Source organism: Phyllobates terribilis, unplaced genomic scaffold, assembly GCF_046119375.1.
Source record: "Phyllobates terribilis strain yellow unplaced genomic scaffold, ASM4611937v1 Scaffold_1__5_contigs__length_1240528914, whole genome shotgun sequence".
Lineage (NCBI taxonomy): Eukaryota > Metazoa > Chordata > Amphibia > Anura > Dendrobatidae > Phyllobates > Phyllobates terribilis.
This window is the reverse complement of record NW_027362761.1, coordinates 858,148,443-858,170,711: the sequence shown is the minus strand read 5'-3', so window position 1 is coordinate 858,170,711 and position 22,269 is coordinate 858,148,443. Positions and strand designations below refer to the sequence as shown.

General features: G+C 45.9%; 1 protein-coding gene and 1 long non-coding RNA gene across 3 annotated transcripts in view; one reads left to right on the top strand and one right to left on the bottom strand.

Annotated features, from left to right (window-relative positions):
• The first annotated feature begins 8,072 nt into the window (after positions 1-8,072).
• Positions 8,073-22,269, top strand: part of LOC141153757 (uncharacterized) — a 69,259-nt gene continuing 55,062 nt past the window's right edge. The window contains exons 1-2 of the long non-coding RNA XR_012247349.1: positions 8,073-8,356; positions 10,766-10,861. This is a non-coding gene — a long non-coding RNA (uncharacterized lncRNA). The remainder of the gene's footprint in view (positions 8,357-10,765; positions 10,862-22,269) is intronic.
• Positions 10,855-22,269, bottom strand: part of LOC141153740 (alcohol dehydrogenase 1-like) — a 225,746-nt gene continuing 214,331 nt past the window's right edge. For both annotated transcript variants that reach the window (XM_073638847.1, XM_073638856.1), the window contains one exon: positions 10,855-11,128. Coding sequence is in view for 1 of the 2 variants with exons in the window: in XM_073638856.1 (XP_073494957.1) it covers positions 11,104-11,128 (25 nt within the window). In the remaining variant the exon portion in view is untranslated. The remainder of the gene's footprint in view (positions 11,129-22,269) is intronic.

Here is a 22,269-nt window from a genome sequence, read left to right as displayed (position 1 = left end):
TTTTTTAATGAATTTTCTGTAATAATTGGCGAAACCCAAAAACCTCTGTATCGATTTTAAACCAATAGGTCTAGGCCATTCCTGCACAGCTTGAACTTTCACCGGGTGCATCTCAAAGCCCTCGCTGGAGATAATGTAGCCCAAAAAACTAATTCTCTGTACAGCGAACTCACATTTCTCTAGCTTAGCAAAAAGCGAATTGTTAATTAATAACTGTAATACCTCACGTACGCTCCGCCAATGAGACTCCAGATCAGGCGAATAAATCAAAATGTCATCCAAATACACAACCACATTTTTGCCGATCAAAGGTCTAAGGATGTCATTAATAAGATTCTGAAAAAATGCTGGTGCATTGGTAAGACCAAAAGGCATAACCAGATTCTCAAAATGACCCACAGGAGTATTAAAAGCAGTCTTCCATTCATCACCCTCCTTTATGTGCAACAAATTGTATGCCCCCCGAGATCAATTTTAGGCCCCCACTAACTGGTTAAACAAATCAGGAATCAATGGCAGTGGGTAGGGATTGCGTACAGTAATTTTATTAATCTCGCGAAAGTCCAGACAAGGACGTAAACCGCCGTCCTTTTTTTTAACAAAAAAAAATCCAACAGCCACAGGTGACTTAGAGGGTCTGATATGACCGGCGGCCAAGCTCATCTGTATGTATTCCTCCAAAGCCTTTCTCTCAGGAATAGTAAGATTAAATAAACAACTTTTAGGAAGAGTCGCTCCAGGGACAAATTCAATGGTACAATCACAGTCTCTATGGGGAGGCAAAATTTGCGACTCCTCCTCAGAAAAAACTTTCCAAAAATCCTGAATAGGTACAGGTAATTCCCCTTTATCCACAGCAGCAATGCGCCATTTACAACACTTGTCATAACACTTAGGGCTCCAGGACTTAATTTCATTAGTAGACCAATCCAGTACAGGATTGTGCAATTTTAACCAGGGTAACCGTAAAACTACTGGAGAAGGCAAATTGTTTAATACTACCAAATCCAAATTTTCTTGGTGAATACCATTAACAGTGAGGGGAAATTCATAAACCTTGTGAGTAACACATTTCAAGGGAGAGCCATCGACAGAAACCACGGCAATAGGGGGTGACAAAGGTTTGGGTTTTAATTTAAGTTTTTCCAAGAATCCCCCATCAATCACATTCAGAGTAGAACCACAATCCACAAATACCCGAAATTCAATTAATTCTTCCTGAGCTGCAGTAGTAGCAGAAAGAAATACCCCCTTAGTGTTTAAACAGGCTATACGGGCGTAACTGACCTTTTTTTTATCTTCTTTGTTCATACGAAGCACACAGTTCTTAATGAAATGGTCAGATTTTCCGCAATAAAAGCACAAACCTTCAGAAAACCTGCGGTCTTTTTCCTGAGAGCGGGGTGACATCGCCCCAATCTCCATCGGCTCTCCAATGTCAGTACAGACCCTCTCAAGACTAGGAGCTGACATGGCAAAGGATTTACTCTCATTAACCCTTGCTTGCAGTCTCCTGTCCACCCGTATAGCTAATTGCATTGCCTCCTGCAAGTTTCCAGGTGTAGGATAAGCAATAAGCAGATCCTTAACACTTTCACCTAGCCCAGCAAGAAACAAACTTTTCAGAGCTGAATCGTTCCACCCCACCTGAGCAGACCAACGATGGAAGTGAGTACAATCATTTTCCACATTACCTGATCCCTGCCTCAAAAGTCTCAATTCCGTCTCAGCTGATGAGACACGATCAGGATCATCATACAACAACCCCAAAGCAGAAAAAAAACTATCCACTGATCTAAAGCACGGATCACTAGGTTGGAGAGAAAAGGCCCATCCCTGAGGTTCTTTGCGCAAAAGTGACATTATGAACCCTATGCGCTGTGATTCATCACCAGAGGATCTGGGTCTCAAACGAAAATACAATAAACAAGCATTTTTAAAGGAAAAAAAATCTTGTTGTTCACCAAAAATAAATCAGGCAATCGTACCTTTGGCTCCACAAAATGTGCTCCAGAACAGCTACTCACGTGTTGTTGGAGCTCGGCCACCTCCAGAGAGAGTCCCTGCAGGCGTTGAGCCAAATCCTGAACCGACACCATGATGGAAACTGGAGGTCTTTCCTTAGAGATATTTTTGGGCTGGACTTACTGTTATGATAGGCTACAAGCACTAAGGAAAGACAGGAGATATGTCCCTACAATAGAACTAAGCTAGATCTCTATTATGTAACGGGGAACCTGATCCTGCGATCAGACCCGCTAAAGTCCTCAGCTAGTCTGAACGAAGACCTATAGATGTGAGGGAGGGATCCCTACAAGAACTAGGGACTGGGAGAAAGATGGACACCTCCTAGCAGAAATTGTAGCAGTAAAAAGACAAACAAACAGCATAGAACATAGAGGTCAAAAGACCTAGCTAAACTGACTGAGAAAGGTAACAAGCACCTGGCTAGCTTAAGAGTAGAAATTACAATGAAGTCCAGCATGGCCAGAAGGGCGGAGCAGGATTAAATAGGCAAAAAAGGTCATGTGACCAGCAAAATAGAAAAAACCTAACAGGAGAGTTCTAACAGCCAGAGTGATAGTCTGGACTGGAAATCAAGTGCGCGCTCTTGCACAATGGGAGATGGACCACTATGCAAGGACGCCGCCAGGTATGTTACACAGATCCTCTCCAGTTCCGTCAGGTTGGATGATTAACGTTGGTGGACAGCCATTTTCAGGTCTCTCCAGAGATGCTCAATTGGGTTTAGGTCAGGGCTCTGGCTGGGCCAGTCAAGAATGGTCACAGAGTTGTTCTGAAGCCACTCCTTTGTTATTTTCGCTGTGTGCTTAGGGTCATTGTCTTGTTGGATGGTGAACCTTCAGCCAAGTCTGAGGTCCAGAGCACTTTGGAAGAGGTTTTCATCCAGGATATCTCTGTACTTGGCCGTACTCATGTTTCCTTCAATTGCAACCAGTCGTCCTGTCTCTGCAGCTGAAAAACACCCCCATAGCATGATGCTGTCACCACCATGTTTCAATGTTGGGATTGTATTGGGCAGGTGATGAGCAGTGCCTGGTTTTCTCCACACATACCGCTTAGAATTATCACCAAAAAGTTCTATCTTTGTCTCATCAGACCAGAGAATTTTATTTGTCATAGTCTGCGAGTCCTTCATGTGTTTTTGAGCAAACTATATGCGGGCTTTCATATGTCTTGCACTGAGGAGAGGCTTCCGTTGGCCACTCTGCCATAAAGACCCGGCTGGTGGAGGGCTGCAGTGATAGTTGACTTTGTGCAACTTTCTCCCATCTCCCTACTGCATCTCTGATGCTCAGCCACAGTGATTTTGGGGTTCTTCTTTACCTCTCTCACCAAGGCTCTTCTTCCACGATTGCTCAATTTGGCTGGATGACCAGGTCTAGGAAGACTTCTGGTGATCCCAAACTTCTTCAATTTAAGGATTACGGAGGTCACTGTGCTCTAAGGAACCTTGATTAATGCAAAAATTATTTTAGAACCTTGGCCAGATCTGTGCCTTGCCACAATTCTGTCTCTGAGCTCCTTGGGCAGTTCCTTTGAGCTCATGATTCTCATTTGGTCTGACATGCACTGTGAGCTGTGAGGTCTTACATATATATATATATATATATATATATATATATATACATATATATATATATATATATATATATATATATATATACATATATATATATATATATATATATATATATATAGGTGAGCCTTTCCAAATCAAGTCCTATCAGTTTAAATAAACACAACTGAAGGAGTAGAACCATCTCAAGGAGGATCACAAGGAAATGGACAGCATGTGACTTAAATATGAGTGTCGGAGCAAAGGGTCTGAATACTTATGACCATGTGATATTTCAGTTTTTCTTTTTTAATAAATTTGCAAAAATTTCTACATTTCTGTTTTTTTCAGTCAAGATGGGGTGCAGAGTGTACTTTAATGAGGAAAAAATGAACTTTTTAGAATTTACCAAATGGCTGCAATAAAACAAAGAGTGAAAAATTTAAAAGGGTCTGAATATTTTCGGTACCCACTGTACATATGTATATGTACAATGGCTAATGGTCGTGTAGTCAATGGGAGGTATGTATCAAAGAGATAGCTGGTCTCTGTGATGTAACCCGGTATATTTTCTCTAGTGCACGCATTCACTAAGAGGACTAATTTGTGCACCTGGGAGCCAGGGTACGGGTTGCTAGGAGAGATTGGACGGGTCCAGCAATCCACATACCTCACCTCTGGGTGTGGTTAATCGCCTATAAAATTGAGGCTGTTGTTTGCCACATGGTCTCTGTGTTTGCAGGGAGAAGGCGCCAGAGTATATTTTGTTTCCAGACCATGCCAGGACACTGAACGCTATACCAACCTGTGTGACCACAGCGCTGGCCATCTAGAGACTTTGTTGAAAGGACTGTGTTCTTTGTTTTTGCCTGAACTAAAGGCTGTTGGTTTTCTTTTCTTGCATGTTGGTCTATGAAACAATAAACCGACATAGACTCTTAAAGGAACATGCTCCCTGCTTTCCACCCGTCACACCCAAGTGAGTAAAACCCCTACAATATATATATATATAACCCCTACAATATATATATATATATACACATATATATATATATATATATATATATATATACAGTACAGACCAAAAGTTTGGACACACCCTCTCATTTAAAGATTTTTCTGTATTTTCATGACTTTGAAAATTGTACATTCACACTGAAGACATCAAAACTATGAATTAACACATGTGGAATTATATACTTAACAATAAAGTGTGAAACAACTGAAAATATGTCTTATATTCTAGGTTCTTCAAAGTAGCCACCTTTTGCTTTGATGACTGCTTTGCACACTCTTGGCATTCTCTTGATGAGCTTCAAGAGGTAGTCACCGGAAATGGTCTTCCAACAATCTTGAAGGAGTTCCCAGAGATGCTAAGCACTTGTTGGCCCTTTTGCCTTCACTCTGCGGTCCAACTCACCCCAAACCATCTCGATTGGGTTCAGGTCTGGTGACTGTGGAGGCCAGGTCATCTGGCGTAGCACCCCATCACTCTCCTCCTTGGTCAAATAGCCCTTACACAGCCTGGAGGTGTGTTTGGGGTCATTGTCCTGTTGAAAAATAAATGATGGGCCAACTAAACGCCTACCGGATGGAATAGCATGCTGCTGCAAGATGCTGTGGTTGCCATGCTGGTACAGTATGCCTTCAATTTTGAATAAATCCCTAACAGTGTCACCAGCAAAGCACCCCCACACCATCACACCTCCTCCTCCATGCTTCACGGTGGGAACCAGGCATGTAGAGTCCATCCGTTCACCTTTTCTGCGTCGCACAAAGACACGGTGGTTGGAACCAAAGATCTCAAATTTGGACTCATCAGACCAAAGCACAGATTTCCACTGGTCTAATGTCCATTCCTTGTGTTCTTTAGCCCAAACAAGTCTCTTCTGCTTGTTGCCTGTCCTTAGCAGTGGTTTCCTAGCAGCTATTTTACCATGAAGGCCTGCTGCACAAAGTCTCTTCTTAACAGTTGTTGAAGAGATGTGTCTGCTGCTAGAACTCTGTGTGGCATTGACCTGGTCTCTAATCTGAGCTGCTGTTAGCCTGCGATTTCTGAGGCTGGTGACTCGGATAAACTTATCCTCAGAAGCAGAGGTGACTCTTGGTTTTCCTTTCCTGGGGCGGTCCTCATCTGAGCCAGTTTCTTTGTAGCGCTTGATGGTTTTTGCAACTGCACTTGGGGACACTTTCAAAGTTTGCCCAATTTTTTGGACTGACTGACCTTCATTTCTTAAAGTAATGATGGCCACTCGTTTTTCTTTACTTAACTGCTTTTTTCTTGCCATAATACGAATTCTAACAGTCTATTCAGTAGGACAATCAGCTGTGTATCCACCTGACTTCTGCACAACACAACTGATGGTCCCAACCCCATTTATAAGGCAAGAAATCACACTTATTAAACCTGACAGGGCACATCTGTGAAGTGAAAACCATTTCCGATGACTACCTCTTGAAGCTCATCAAGAGAATGCCAAGATTGTGCAAAGCAGTCGCCAAAGCAAAAGGTGGCTACTTTGAAGAACCTAGAATATAAGACATATTTTCAGTTGTTTCACACTTTTTTGTTAAGTATATAATTCCACATGTGTTAATTCATAGTTTTGATGTCTTCAGTGTGAATGTACAATTTTCAAAGTCATGAAACTACAGAAAAATCTTTAAATGAGAAGGTGTGTCCAAACTTTTGGTCTGTACTGTAATATATACACTGCTCAAAAAAATAAAAGGAACAATCAAATAACACATCCTAGATCTGAATGAATGAAATATTCTCATTGAATACTTTGTTCTGTATAAAGTTTAATGTGCTGACAACAAAATCACACAAAAATCATCAATGGAAATCAAATTTATTAACCAATGAAGGCCTGGATTTGGAGTCACCCCCAAAATTAAAGTGGAAAAACACACTACAGGCTGATCCAACTTTGATGTAGTGTCCTTAAAACAAGTCAAAATGAGGCTCAGTATTGTGTGTGGCCTCCACATGCCTGTATGACCTCCCTACAACGCCTGGGCATGCTCCTGATGAGGTTGCGTATGGTCTCCTGTGGAATCTCCTCTCAGACCTGGACTAAAGCATCCGCCAACTCCTGGACAGTCTGTGGTGCAACTTGACGTTGGTGGAAGGAGCGAGACATGATGTCCCAGATGTGCTCAATCGGATTCAGGTCTGGGGAATGGGCGGGCCAGTCCATAGCTTCAATGCCTTCATCTTGCAGGAACTGCTGACACACTCCAGCCACATGAGGTCTGGCATTGTCCTGCATTAGGAGAAACCCAGGGCCAACTGCAACAGCATATGGTCTCACAAGGTGTCTGAGGATCTCATCTCGGTACCTAATGGCAGTCAGGCTACCTTAGGCAAGCACATGGAGGGCTGTGTGGCCCTCCAAATAAATGCCACCCCACACCATTACTGACCCACTGCCAAACCGGTCATGCTGAAGGATGTTGCAGGCAGCATATCGCTCTCCACGGCATCTCCAGACTCTGTCACGTCTTTCACATGTGCTCAGTGTGACCCTGCTTTCATCTGTGAAGAGCACAGGGCGCCAGTGGCGACTTTGCCAATCCTGGTGTTCTGTGGCAAATGCCAAGCATCCTGCACGGTGTTGGGCTGTGAGCACAAGCCCCATCTGTGGATGTCGGGCCCTCATACCACCCTCATGGATTCGGTTTCTAACCGTTTGTGCAGACACATGCACATTTGTGACCTGCTGGAGGTCTTTTTGCAGGGCTCTGGCAGTGCTCCTCCTGTTACTCCTTGCACAAAGGCGAAGGTAGCGGTCCTGCTGATGGGTTGTTGCCCTCCTATGGCTCCCTCCACATCTCCTGGTGTACTGGCCTGTGTCCTGGTAGCACCTCCAGCCTCTGGACACTACGCTGACAGACACAGTAAACCTTCTTGCCACAGCTCGCATTGATGTGCAATCCTGGATGAGCTGCACTTCCTGAGCAACTTCTGTGGGTTGTAGAGTCCGTCTCATGCTACCACGAGTGTGAAAGCACAGCCAACATTCAAAAGTGACCAAAACATCAGCCAGAAAGCATTGGTACTGAGATGTGGTCTGTGGTCCCCACCTGCAGAACCACTCCTTTATTGAGGGTGTCTTGATAATTGCCAATAATTTCCATCTATTGTCTATTCCATGTGCACAACAGCATGTGAAATTGATTGTCAATCAGTGTTGCTTCCTAAGTGGACAGTTTGATTTCACAGAAGTTTGATTTACTTGGAGTTATATTCTGTTGTTTAAGTGTTCCCTTTATTTTTTTGAGCAATGTGTATATATATATATATATATATATATATATATATATATATATATATATATATATTGTAAGGTGGCTAATGGTCGCGTAGTCGATGGGAGATATTTATCACAGAGATGGCTGGTTTCTGTGATGTAACCCAGAGTATTTTCTCTAGTGTACACACGCACTAAGAGGACTAATTGGTGCACTTCTGGGTGTGGTTAACATCCTATTTAATGGAGGCTGTTGTTTGCCACATGGTCTGTGTGTGTGGAGGGAAAATGCCTCCTGTGTCTGGTTGTCTCCAGACTGGGCCGTGTACTGGATGCTTACCAGCTTGTGTGACCACAGCACTGGCTAACAAGAGACTTTACTAAAAGGACTGTTTTTCTTTGCTTTTGCCTGCCCTAAAGGCTGTTTGTTTGCATTTTGCTTTTGACGGTTTATGAAGCCAATAGACAGCTATGGACATTTAAAAGAACATGCCTCCTGTTTGCCTCTCATCACAACTGAGTGAGTACAATCCCTACAATTGGTGTTAGACGTGCTGGCAGGATTCCCAGCAGAGACGTGTGACTGCTACAGGAAGAACTGCATGTCCTGGGTCAAGTCTGTCACAAGCCAGCAAGCATCACCAGACATAATGGAGAACCTGCTGAAACACTTGGCCAGTCACAGCAGCAGCAGCAGGAGACCAACAGGCTGTTGTTACAGCAGATCAGCAGCAGCAGGAACAACGGCAGCAGATGCAGCTTCTGGCAACCGCCATACAGGGCAGGACGAGCGCCCTAGTACAATCCCTACAATATATATGTAATATCAAGGTTTATGTATAAGGAGGAAACATGAAAAACAAGGAAGGAGAGGCACAGCCAAACATGGAGTAGGGGAACGTGTTTTGGAGTGATGCCTCTAATTCACTTTTCATGTCCTTATTGTCTATATTGATATGGCTATTTTGCACATGGTTTATGCATTAAGTTTCAGTACCTTTATTAATTGCACTGTCACTTTGAATATGCTCTTTTTCTTGGCACTTTAATGAATTTCACATTATGGCTTTATATTTGCACTTTACCTTATATGCACGATAACTACCTTCCTTGCAATTTGCCTTAATCTTTGTATTATCCGCTTGGCTATGACCCTTTTCTCCTTTCCCTGATTTTCATGCATTATCACTCATTATTTGTTGTCTTTTTCTGTACTTCTTTTTACCTCTTCCAGCATGACTGTACTCTTTGTCTACTTGAAAATGGCTGTTGATTGTGCGCATGCGAACTGTGGCCTCGTTCCTGGTGGCTGTCTGTAAAATGCTGTGCACATGTCTCATGACATCACTGGGCTAAAGTTTACCTGACATGCGCATAGTGAGATGACGGCCATTGAGGAAGTGATCATATAGGTGGGGAGTCCGGAGCGCATGCGTCGCATTAATTAACACCATTTGGCCGGGGCACATATATACATGAGGCAGGACACTTGACATGACATCCCTTTGAGAAAGCAGTTACATGAAATGCGCGTCAGGGGCTGAAAGGAGGGCATCTGTGGTCCTTATAAAATTTGGCTAAGCACCAGTTATTTTCACTTTGAACCTTATACTTATTTCAGTTCACTTGATCTACTGTTAGGGGACCTCTATTGGCGCTATGATTGTGCTTTTGACTGTTCTTTGCACTTTTTTACATATTTGTCTGTGGCTCCCAGGTGTTGTTCCCCTACCCCATATTTGATTGTGCTTCTTCTTGCATGTTTTTAACGTTTCCTCCTTATACATAAACCTTGATATTTGTAGTTTTTTATGGTATTTTTCTATTAAACTTGCTTTTTTTTTGCATCTGTTTTTATACATCAGTTATTAAAATTTACCGAGCATTTTTGGCGTGTTCCTATATTAAGTTCGAGTCCCTGCATCTGCATGATTTATGACTGTTAGTCGGCCTCAACACATGTGAGGATTCCCTAACAAACAGGCAATCTCTGCATGTGTTGAGGCTGACTAACAGCCATAACTCATGCAGACGCAGGGACTTGAACTTAATATACGAGCACGCCAAAGATACTCGGAAAGCATCCGAGCGTGCTCAGCGAAAGTGTTAAACGAGCACGCTCGCTCATCACTAATGCGGATCAATAAGGGAACTGATTTTTTTAGTGCATTCATATACTTGAATAGGTGAGTCTCATCCAAAAGATGGAAGAAACAAATGCCTGCTGAAATTTTTTCATGCGAATAGAGTGCTGTCTGTATTATCTATGGACAGAACTTGTACCGAAAATATAGTCCTGTGAAAATAGTCTAAAAATGTTGTCCAATATTTTTTCAGGAGAAGTTGAACAGATTGATATATAGGTATGTAGAAAGAGATTCTGTCTATCTTGTAATTCATTTAAATCCTTGCTCGTGGCTTAGATGTCCAGTGGGCAGTCTTATCAGTGATTGACATTTTTCCTTATATAAGCATGCATACATGGATAGCAGTCAGTCACTTATAGGACCAAACACACTGGATCTGAGCCAAGAATAAGTAGGGATATAAATGAATAATTTATAAGTAATATTTTCTCAAATAACTAAATATCAACCTGTCAAGTTTCTCATCCTCTATAACATGATGCTGGCAGATCAGACTGCATGTTCATCCTGACAGGTTTTGATTAATTATGTTATGACTCATAACGTAAAATTAATGCTTTGGGTAAATAGATTTTCATGGAACTATCCAAAATGTAAGCATGTGTGAACAGGCACGGTGTGTTCTCCAACGTCAGCAACTGGTGAACGTGTTTTAACACAGAGATACTTTCTTTTTTATATTCCAGGATGAACTAAATACAATATTTTAGTTGTGTTAACCACTTTACGTTGCTTTATTATCAATACAATATGCATAAAAACTAAAATGTTCTTTGTCTCAGGACGTATACCACTGACTGACTGCAAACATCGAGCGAGCTACACGGGCTATAACATCTGAAGTCAATGTAAATATTGGAACAGTCAGGAGTAAAAGGGTTGGTATATGATGTTTAATTATTTCACATGTATGTCACATACAATCGTTTTACATTTCCAATTTATAAAAATATTTTTATATGATTGCGCTGGTATTCTATAATTCCTGCAGTCTTCAGTTTCACACATTTTATTCCTATGAGCCCGAGAAGGGGAGAGTTACATAATTTCCAACAATCCTATGAATTAATACTTTGTTCTTAGATCAACAACAGGCTTTTCTTCTGTACAATAGACGGTTTCAGAAGTATAGCACTGTACGTATGCTGTAGACAAAGAACAGAAGACAAGATTACTGCTAATGGTCAAAGCAAAAATTATTCAGGAAAATACATAGTGATAATTACTCTTCAGTACAATATTAGTTATTAGGATCAGTAAATTACAAATGCAACCTAATATTTTATCAGATTTTAATAATATACAGTGAGAAATTTTGCAGAAAACAACCAAGGGCAGATATATCATTGGTGCAAACTGTGCAGTCTAAGAGGTAAGGGGGCCCATTTACCCCTCCAAAACAGGTGGAATTTTGTATTATGATGAGCTATTGGACTGCAAAGGCCCATGTATTGTTCTTGTACAGGGGCCCTCCTGGTCTGTGTCTGCCAGTGAAAACAACAATGGTATTTTGTCAGATTGAAGAGTAGCTTGAAGTTGTACCACCTGCTCTTCACAATAGTGATGTCATATGATTTGACCTTTGGCTTACCCAAACATTCCTTTGCACCATCTCTAGTTATGACACTGGGTGCAGATATAATAGATAATAATGTGGTGCCTGGTATAGCTGCTACCAACACTTTGCCATTACCCTGTGAAGCCACTTGATTGGTTAACCCACTAATGCTACATATGAGTGCTCATTAATCTCTTTTTGATATTTGTGGTAATAGTATGTCCTTGAGCCCTGCGCCTATTGGGCCAGGGATGTACTATTACGTAGAATGCCGTCACAGCTGAAACCCGGTACTATGTGCCAGAAGAGGTCCCGCATCGAAGTCGATCGTAGCATTCCGAGAGCAAGGGGAGGTAAGCACTGATACTTACCTCCTCACCGGCGTCGCACGCTGTCTGTGCGGGGTCCCGGTGGCTGTCATGGTGACCCGATGTCATCATGACAACATCTGGGTCACCAGACAGCAGAAAGTTAGGTAGAGCGTGCTCAGTGCGCGGTCTAACTAACTTGTGTGCGCAGAGCTGCAGCCTGCATAGCATAGAGATGCTGCTGCAGCATTTCTATGCTATGCAAGCGATCTGGGTGAAAAAAATGAAAGTCCCATAGTGGGACAAAGTGTAAAAAATGAAAAAGTAACAGAAAGTGAAAAAAAAAAATTGTAAAAATAAAAAAAAAAAAAATGAAAAAAAAATCCCCCAAAAATAAAAATATATTGTACCTATGAATAAATATTCTGACAAAAAACAAAACAAAACAATAAAAGTACACACATTTGGTATTGCCGCTTCCGGAACGACCTGAGCTATTAAACTGTCCCATTAGTTACCCCCTTTAGTGAACACAGTAAAAAAATAAAAATAAAAAACGAAGCAAAAACGATACTTTATTATCATACCGCTAAACAAACAATGGAATAAAACGGGATCAAAAAGACGAATGTAAATAAAAATGGTACAGCTGAAACCGTCATCTTGTCCCCAAAAAACAAGCCGACATACAGCTCCATCAGCCGAAAAATAAATATAGCTCTCAGAATAAAGCGATGCAAAAAAATTTTTCAATAAAATCGTTTTTATTGTTTAAAAGCGCCAAAACATCAAAAAATGATATAAATGTGATACCGCTGTAAACATACGGACCCGAAGAATAATGCTGCCTTATGAATCTTAACACACGCAGAACGGCATAAAAAAAAAAAAAAAAAACAATTCCTTTGTTTATTCTGCCTCCCAACAATCAGTGTGGCGCCCAGCTGTGCTTGGAGCCACAGATCCTAGAAGGGTGCATTAATGGAATCCTCCACAAGAGGCCCCCATAAACATTCACACATCTCCACCTTCCACCTCAGACGAGCAGAGGGAGCCCGTTAGGGATATAAATAGGGAAGGTGGAGCTAGGCAGTTCAGTTCCTCTGGAGAGTTCAGTAAGTACAGATCTGAATACAGAGTCGAGCTCAGTTAGTCTGGAGTCTACAGAGAGGTCAGCCTGCAGTGGAGCCTAGTCCAGATGCAGTTGTAGCTCAGTTAGAGCTCAAGGTGTGACGGCGCCATAAGATCGGTGAAGAGCGGCAAGCTGCCGTTAGTGTGAGTAGCCTAGTGAGGGCCCGAGCACGGCCGAAGGCGAGTGGAAAGTGAGTAGCAGTGGGGGCAGAGGAGCTTACCCAGCTCACCCCGAAACATATACCGGACACTGGGTTCAAGTTTGCCGGGATCTCTACGACTCAGTAAGGCATAACCGGAATCCCTGGAGAACTACAGGTCCCAGGTTCACCAGAGAGCTGATACGTAACAGAGCCAGGAGACACATAGGCCCCGTAAGCTGGGAGCGTGCACTCCAAGAGAAGGCCCTACCACAACGTCAGCCGATGCAGGACAGAGATAAAGTTAGGCCTAGCTTCAGGCAGGTCAGAAACTTACTACACAGAGGCAAGAAACAGGTGGCCCTACACCCGCTCATAGGGGGAGGATCCTGATATGCACCCTTCACCCTACCGTGCTCCGGGATGTGACTGAACTACCACCAGTAAAAGGTACTGCAGTGACTACCGTGTCCGTCCCCGTTCTTGCTCTGACCCGGCTGGGTCTCGCCTGTACTGCATCCCTCTCTGTGTACGCTGCCCTGAGGCCTAGCTCCACCTGTGGGGAGCTATACCATCGAGCTGCCTTATCCCCGGCCTCAGTGGACTGCCGCAGCGCTGGTGATTCTCACCAGAAACCACAGGTGGCGTCACGAACTTTCATAGAGTTAACAAATAATCCCCTTTTAAAAGCTGACCCCAGGGTATGGGCCCGGGAGCCAGCCACCGCGACATCCCCAAGGCCAGGCAAAGGCCGGGGTACCGAGTTGTCCCCATCCCCCTGGGCGAGTCATCTTCCCTGGCGTCACAAACAGGATCGCGTGCCCGCTGCAATGACGGAGTGTTATGCCCATTGCCACCGGGTACTGTGCGCCTTTAATTAAAAACTGTGTACGTTAAACTGTGGTGAAGCTTGCCGCCATTGTTGGGCCGCCGAGCGAGAAGAAGGGCGTAACCGTGGGAAACTGAGGGGCATACCTGCAAAAGCGCGCGAAGCCCCGGACACGCCCCACGCCTCAACGTCAAACCAGGAAGCGCCAGGTCCTGGAAGGAGCGTCGCTGAAAGCTCTGACGTAGGACGCAAGCGACACAAGGTCCTAAAGACGACCATCACCTGCGGAGCTGCGGCCTACCAGAAGAAAAGAAGGTAGGTCACGGTTCGCTATGGGGGCGTCAGAATGTCCGAGGAACAGCAAGACGCCGGAATACCAGTTAACGGTCCTGATGTTCAACCCGAGGCAGCCGCTCCACCAGCAGCGCCTGTAACTCCTGTCATCCCCATGACTCTACCGTACATTCCTGGATCAAAGTGGCTCCCCCAGTACAACGGCAAACCAGATACCCTGTCTGGATTCAAACGGAAGATATGCGGTATCTTGGACATGTACTCTATGACAGGCAAGCAGAGGGCCGCTGTTGTATTAGGACAACTGACTGGTGCTGCGGAACGGGAAGTGGAAACATGGTCAGCCACAGACCAGGAGTCAGCGTCCACAATCTTTAAAAAGCTACAGACTGTTTTTGAGGATCATACTGAGGCGGACCTCCGGGTGAGGTTCTACAACTGTTCCCCACAGCTGGAGGACAATGTTCAGGTTTATGCCTGGCGTCTACAAGGGGCCCTGCGGGCTCTGAAACAGGTTTGTCCGACCAGCATCGAAAATGAAAACAAAATGCTGAAGGAACAGTTTGTCCGGGGACTGAGGTCTCCAGAGGAGAGCAGGACTGTGCGTTGGTGGTCCTTAGATCATCCAGATGCCACCTTTGACAATCTTAAGGACATGGCTATAAAAGGACTGCAGTCCCTGGAAACAAATGCCATCCAATGTTACTAGGGTGGGGCTACCCTAGTGCCTGCTACACCCACCTTTTCCCCAGTGGCTGCTGAAGCCAAGGTTCCAGCAACGTCCCCTAGAGAGCTGGACAGTCTGCGCTCTGAAGTGCACCAGTTGAGCAAAACCCTGACCACTGTGCTGAGTGCTCTGCAGCTGGGACGCAGCCCGAGGAAGTAGGGAAAATCCTGTTAGCCGATAGCCCTGAGGATGTCCCCTGGATGCGAAGGAGGAGGAGGACAACACGACCCTCTACGAGGATCAGTGACCAGCACCGTCCACAGAAGGACCCTACCTGCTACCGCTGCCGCAAGACCGGACACACCGCCCAGAATTGTCCTTTAAACGAGAAAACCCTGGGGCCGAGGGCCGACACCCAGGAGTAAACTCCCCAGGCCCCTCAGACTGGTACAACAGGTTCGTCGGAGGAAGACCTTTCCTGTCCATTGTGCTGGACGGCATCCCGACGCACGCTCTGCTGGACACAGGATCTCAGGTAACCATAATGCTTGATGTCCTCTACAAGAGGTTCTGGTCCATGGACGACCTAAGTCCGCCAGCTCCAAATCTTTCTGTTTATGCCTCAAATGGACTCCCCCTTAACCTAATTGGGGTTAAGAATGTGACAGTAAAGGTGGGGAGAGTGGAGCTGAAGGACCAGGGACTAATTGTGGTAGAGACTAACCCTGATGATACCAATCCGTATATGGTGCTGGGCACTAACATTGTTGGTAACTGTTTGGGAGAAGTTGTGTTCTTGCTCCAACAGATAGCTGACACTGCCAGACCAGGGCAGAGGAGGGCACTGCAGAAGGAGATCCGAGTCCTGATGTACCAACAGCAAGTAAGGTTAACAGATGGTGATATCGGTAATGTGCGGGTGACGGACCCCATACCCATTGTGATTCCCCCAATGAGTGAAATGCTTATCTGGTGTAGAGCTGCTATAGGTCTTAGAGGACAGAGCTACCAGGCGGTAGTAGAACCCCTTTGCTCCGAGCACAGACCCACGCTCTTAACCGCCAGAGGAGTGGTAGATGTATGCAATGGGAGGGTGCCCGTCCGTCTTCTCAACTGTGGGGAAGATGAGGTCAGATTGCCATGTTATGCCACTGTTGCCAAATTACATGCTGTAAATAACAACTGCATTCACAAGAAGTCATTAACCTCACCAGACGAAGTGGAGGATGATGACCTTGCAATCCAGGTGGAGGATTGGTGTCAACAGCTCCATGTTGGAACAGACACCACTCCTGCCCATCAGAAACAGGGTGTACACCGGGTGGTTCAAGAATACGCGCAGGTGTTCAGTAAACATCCACTTGACTTCGGGAGGATTAAGGGGGTTCAACACCATATCCCTACAGGTGACCATCCACCCATCAAAGAACGTTACAGGCCTATACCACCAGCACACTACCAGAAGGCTAAGGAAATGTTGCACGACATGAGAAAGGCGGGGGTAGTAAGGAATAGTTGTAGTCCCTGGGCAGCTCTCCTAGTGCTAGTTAGAAAAAAGGATGGGAGCATTGGAATGTGTGTAGATTACCGACAAGTAAATCGCATTACACATAAAGATGCATACCCTTTACCACGCATAGAGGAGTCCCTAGCTGCCTTAAAGTCTGCAAATTATTTTTCCACCCTTGACCACACTAGTGGGTACTGGCAAGTAGCTGTGGCTGAGGAGGATCGGGAGAAGACGGCCTTCACTACCCCGATGGGACTCTGCGAGTTCAACAGTATGCCGTTTGGACTCTGCAATGCCCCTGGAACATTCCAGAGATTGATGGAGTGCTGCCTGGGACACCGCAACTTCGAGACTGTTACTATACCTGGATGACGTGATAGTGTACTCCAAAATGTACGAGGACCACTTGAAGCACCTTGCAGAGGTCTTTGAGTCACTGTCCCGGTACGGGATGAAGCTGAAGCCCTCAAAGTGCCACCTGCTCAAGAGAAAGGTACAGTACCTGGGGCACATTGTCAGTCTGGAAGGGGTAGCACCAGACCCGGAGAAGATCACTGCTATCCAGAAGTGGCCGGAGCCGAAGAACTTCAAAGAGGTGCGTCAGTTCTTGGGACTTGTAGGATACTACCAGAGGTTTGTAAGAGATTACACTAAGAAAGCAGCCCCTCTGCAAGACCTCCTGCTAGGGCAGTCCCCCAAGGGCAGAAACCCCCCATTCCACTGGGGTAAGGAGCAAGCCGAGTCATTTCAGGAGATGAAGGAGATCCTGACAGATCCTGGCCTACCCTGACTACAGCCAACCGTTCCTGCTGTATACAGATGCCAGCAACGAAGGGCTGAGCGCTGTCCTAAGTCAGAAGCAGAACGGCCGAGAGAAGGTAATCGCATACCCAAGCAGGAAGCTCCGCCCGACCGAGAGGAACCCAGAGAACTATAGCAGCTTTAAGTTGGAGTTCCTGGCCTTGGTCTGGACCATCACTGAAAGGTTCAAGCACTATCTAGCCTCCAGTAAGTTCACTGCCTTCACTGATAACAACCCCTTGACCCATCTTGAAACAGCTAAGCTAGGGGCACTGGAACAACGATGGATGGCTCGGTTGTCAAATTATCAATTCACAATTAAATACCGGGCGGGCCGCAAGAACGCCAACGCCGATGCCCTGTCCAGGATGCCTGACCAGTCAGACACAGAAGAAGAAGTGGATGACCTGGAAGAGATTGAGCTACCTGCCTTTCACCGGAATGGGATGATCCACGAGCAACGAGCCTCCCGGAGGCAGCGTGGAAAGACGTTAAACCCCCTGCCTCACCACAGCTGGAAAGAGACCCAGGACAGTGACCCGGTTGTAAGCCGCAGTAAGGAGCTGATAACCCAAGAAGGTTCCTCCTTGGAAAAAGAAGTGTCTCTGCAAGCAAAGCAGCTGTGGAACGAGAGAAGCCGGCTGTTTATCTACCGTGAGAAGCTGTGCCGGAGGTACGTAAATCCAAAAACCCATGAGATGGTATGGCAGATAGTGGTCCCCAAGACCGACATCCAAATGGTGTTGGAGGCCTACCACGATCAGGCGGGGCACTTTGGCTGGAAAAAGCTAGAGACCCTGCTGAAGTGTCGATTCTACTGGGTAGGAATGCACAGCTCCATTGAGCGGTGGTGCCGGAACTGTGAACCCTGTGGCCTCAGAAGAAAAGACTACAGCAGCCAGAAGGCACCCCTGCAACCCATCAAGACGACCCGACCCCTGGAGATCGTGGCCCTGGACCATGTCAAGCTGTCCCCCAGCAGGTCAGGGTACTCTTATGCTCTGACCATGGGGGATCACTACTCACGTTTCCTGGTGGTCGCCCCTGTCGAAGACCTGACTGCAGAGACAGCAGCAAAGACGTTTCAAGCGTATTTCTGTAGACCCCATGGTTATCCTGAGCAGGTGCTGACGGACCAAGGCCCGGCCTTTGAGGCTGAGTTGTTCAAGGAGTTTTGCCATCTCTACGGGTGTAAGAAGATAAGAACTACACCGTACCACCCACAAACCAATGGTCTCTGTGAGAAGATGAACAACATCATCATCGACCTGCTAAAGACCATACCACTTGAGGAGAGAAATCAGTGGCCAGACCTACTACCTGACCTAGTAGATCTGTACAATCACATACCAGTAAGTTCCACCAACTGTACTCCGGCATATCTCATGCGAGCAAGGCCAGGAAAGCTGCCCATGGACCTGGAGCTTGGTGTTGTAGAGCCAGCAGCGGATGTGACCACTGAGGACTGGGACACGGCCAGACATGAGCAGTACAGAAGAGTACAAGCCTGCAAGCCTGTGTTGAAGATAGTCTCACTCGGGTGAGGGACAAGCAGGAAGCTCAATACAACAGAGGTGCCCAAGCAGAAACCTTCACACCTGCTGAAGTAGTACTAAAAAGGAAAAGAAGAAACCACAAACTTGAAGACCAGTGGGAGAGGGAACCCTACACTGTGTTGAATTCAAGATTTGATAATAAGAAAACCTGCATAATTAGTAGAGACGGAGGAAGGACGACTGCAACAGTATCCAGAGATCACCTAAAGTTGTGTCCAGACCTGCTAAAGCCCCAAGGAGCAGTGCCTCTCATTATCCCGGAGGAGCCTAAAGAAGCAGTAATACACACAGACTTAGGAGATTTACCGGCAGATTGGCCCCAACTAGGAGGAGCAGTAATCATCCCTGTAATTACCTTCTACCCACAGCAAGAAGAACCTGTAAGTGCTGAAGAAGAGCCTGCTCAAGAAGAGTCCCTGGAAGAAGGATCCCCGGTAGGAGAAGAGCAAGAAGGCCCAGCCAATGGTGAACTCGTCAGCCCTGTAGAGAGGTCAATGCAGCCTTGTAGCCCCTCCACACCTAGTACTGACACATTGGGAGGTAGAGCACCTATTAGTGCCTCACGCATTCCAGTACCACGCAGGTCCACGCGTAGTACTAAAGGTCAACCCCCTGTCAGGTATAATCAGTAAGATAGCTAAACTCTGACAAATGTAGATAGTTACCCCTGGGGTATTGAATTGTATTTCTGTGTGTTTTCATGCATATGTATATTATTTGTACTTTGCTTTATTACTGAACAGTTCAAGTTATATGGACACTTTTCTTAATGACTTCCTTATTTATCTAAGAACTCCGTGGCTGAGGACTGTGTGCAGCCCAAAAACTATTTATTGTATAGAATTGCGCTCCCTGGAGTGCCCCTTTAGGTGACCTCAGAAGTAAAACCTGTCTGGAGTGGCTCTACTGGAGGTCCAACTCAGGATCTTCATGCCCTGCAGCCACCCCAGGGCCTACGTTGAGGGTTTGGGACAGGTCTCTCAAACCACCAAGTACTCTACCCTGTGAGATGGACATCCTGTCTGGGAACCTCACCATAAGAGACTTGAATTATGAGGACGCTTTGTACCTGTTTATGTTATTATGCAGCGTTTAAGAAATGTGCCTCCCATAAAGGGAAGAGTTATTGCATTGTTAATGTTTACTATTGTTGTTTCAAAATGTACTTCAGCCCGGGAGTGCTGTGCTTTGCTAGGGGGGAATGTGGCGCCCAGCTGTGCTTGGAGCCACAGATCCTAGAAGGGTGCATTAATGGAATCCTCCACAAGAGGCCCCCATAAATATTCACACATCTCCACCTTCCACCTCAGACCAGCAGAGGGAGCCCGTTAGGGATATAAATAGGGAAGGTGGAGCTAGGCAGTTCAGTTCTTCTGGAGAGTTCAGTAAGTACAGATCTGAATACAAAGTCGAGCTCAGTTAGTCTGGAGTCTACAGAGAGGTCAGCCTGAAGAGCGGCAAGCTGCCGTTAGTGTGAGTAGCCTAGTGAGGGCCCGAGCGCAGCCGAAGGTGAGTGGAAAGTGAGTAGCAGTGGGGGCAGAGGAGCTTACCCAGCTCACCCCGAAACATATACCGAACACCGGGTCCGAGCTTACCGGGATCTCTACGACCCAGTAAGGCATAACCGGAATCCCTGGAGAACGACAGGTCCCAGGTTCACCAGAGAGCTAATACGTAACAGAGCCAGGAGACACATAGGCCCCGTAAGCTGGGAGCGTGCACTCCAAGAGAAGGCCCTACCACAACGTCAGCCGGTGCAGGACAGAGATAAAGTTAGGCCTAGCTTCAGGCAGATAAGAAACTTACTATGCAGAGGCAAGAAACAGGAGGCCCTACACCCGCTCATTGGGGGAGGATCCTGATATGCACCCTTCACCCTACAGTGCTCCGGGATGTGCCTGGACTACCACCAGTAAAAGGTACTGAAGTGACTACCGTGTCCATCCCCATTCTTGCTCTGACCCGGCTGGGTCTCGCCTGTACTGCATCCCCCTCTGTGTACACTGCCCTGAGGCCTAGCTCCACCTGTGGGAGCTTTACCATCGAGCTGCCTTATCACCGGCCTCAGTGGACTGCCGCAGCGCTGGTGATTTTCACCAGAAACCACAGGTGGCATCACGAACTTTCATAGAGTTAACAAATAATCCCCTTTTAAAAGCTGACCCCAGGGTACGGGCCCGGGAGCCGGCCACCGCCACATCCCCAAGGCCAGGCAAAGGCCCGGGTACCGAGTCATCCCCATCCCCCTGGGCGAGTCATCAGAATAGAAAGCGATCAAAAAATGTCATGTGCCTGAAAATGGTACTAATAAAAACGTCAACTCGTCCCGCAAAAAACAAGCCATCACATGACTTTTGGCCGAAATATGGAAAAATTATAGCTCTCAAAATATGGCGATGCAAAAACTAGTCTTTACAAAAAAAAACGTCTTTTAGTGTGTGACAGCTGTCAATCATGAAAAACCCGATATGAATCTGGTATCGCAGTAATCGCACTGACCCGAAGAATAAATTTGTATAATCACTTATACCGCACGAGGAACGGCATAAAAAAATAAACTCTAGGGTTAGGGCTGGGCTAGGATTAGGGTTAGGGTTGTGCTAGGGTTAGGGATAGGGTTATGCTAGTGTTAGAGTTGTGCTAGGGTTAGGGTTGTGCTACGGTTAGGGTTGTGCTATGGTTTGGGTTGTGCTACGGTTAGTGTTGTGCTACAGTTAGTGTTGTGCTAGGGTTAGGGTTGTGCTAGGGTTAGGGTTGTGGTTGTGCTAGGGTTAAGGATAGAGTTATGCAGGGTTAGGGTTGTGCTAGTGTTAAGGTTGTGCTAGGGTTAGGGTTGTTCTAGGGTTAGGGTTGTGCTAGGGTTAGGGATAAGGTTGTGCCAGGGTTAGGGTTGTGCTAGGGTTAGGGTTATGCTAAGGTTAGGGTTGTGCTAGGGTTAGGGTTATGCTAGGGTTGTGGTTGTGATAGGGTTAGTGTTGTACTAGGGTTAGTGTTGTGCTAGGGTTAGGGTTGTGCTAGGGTTAGGGTTGTGCTGGGGTTAGGGTTGTGCTAGGGTTAGGGTCGTGCTAGGGTTAGGGATAGGATTGTGCTAGGGTTAGGGATAGGGTTATGCTAGGGTTAAGGTTGTGCTAGGGTTAGGGATAGGGTTGTGCTAGGGTTATGGTTGTGCTAGGGTTAGGGTTATGCTAGAGTTGTGGTTGTGCTAGAGTTAGTGTTGTACCAGGGTTAGTGTTGTGCTAGGGTTAGGGTTGTGCTAGGGTTAGGGTTGTGCTGGGGTTAGGGTTAGGGTTGTGCTAGGGTTAGGGTTGTGCTAGGGTTTGGGTTAGGGATGTGCTAGGGTTAGGGATAGGGCTGTGCTAGGGTTAGGGTTGTGCTAGGGTTAGGGTTGTGCTAGTGGTAGGGTTATGCTAGGGTTAGGATTGTACTAGGTTTAGGGTTGTGCTAGGATTAGTGTTGAGCTAGGGTTAGTGTTGAGCTAGGGTTAGTGTTGAG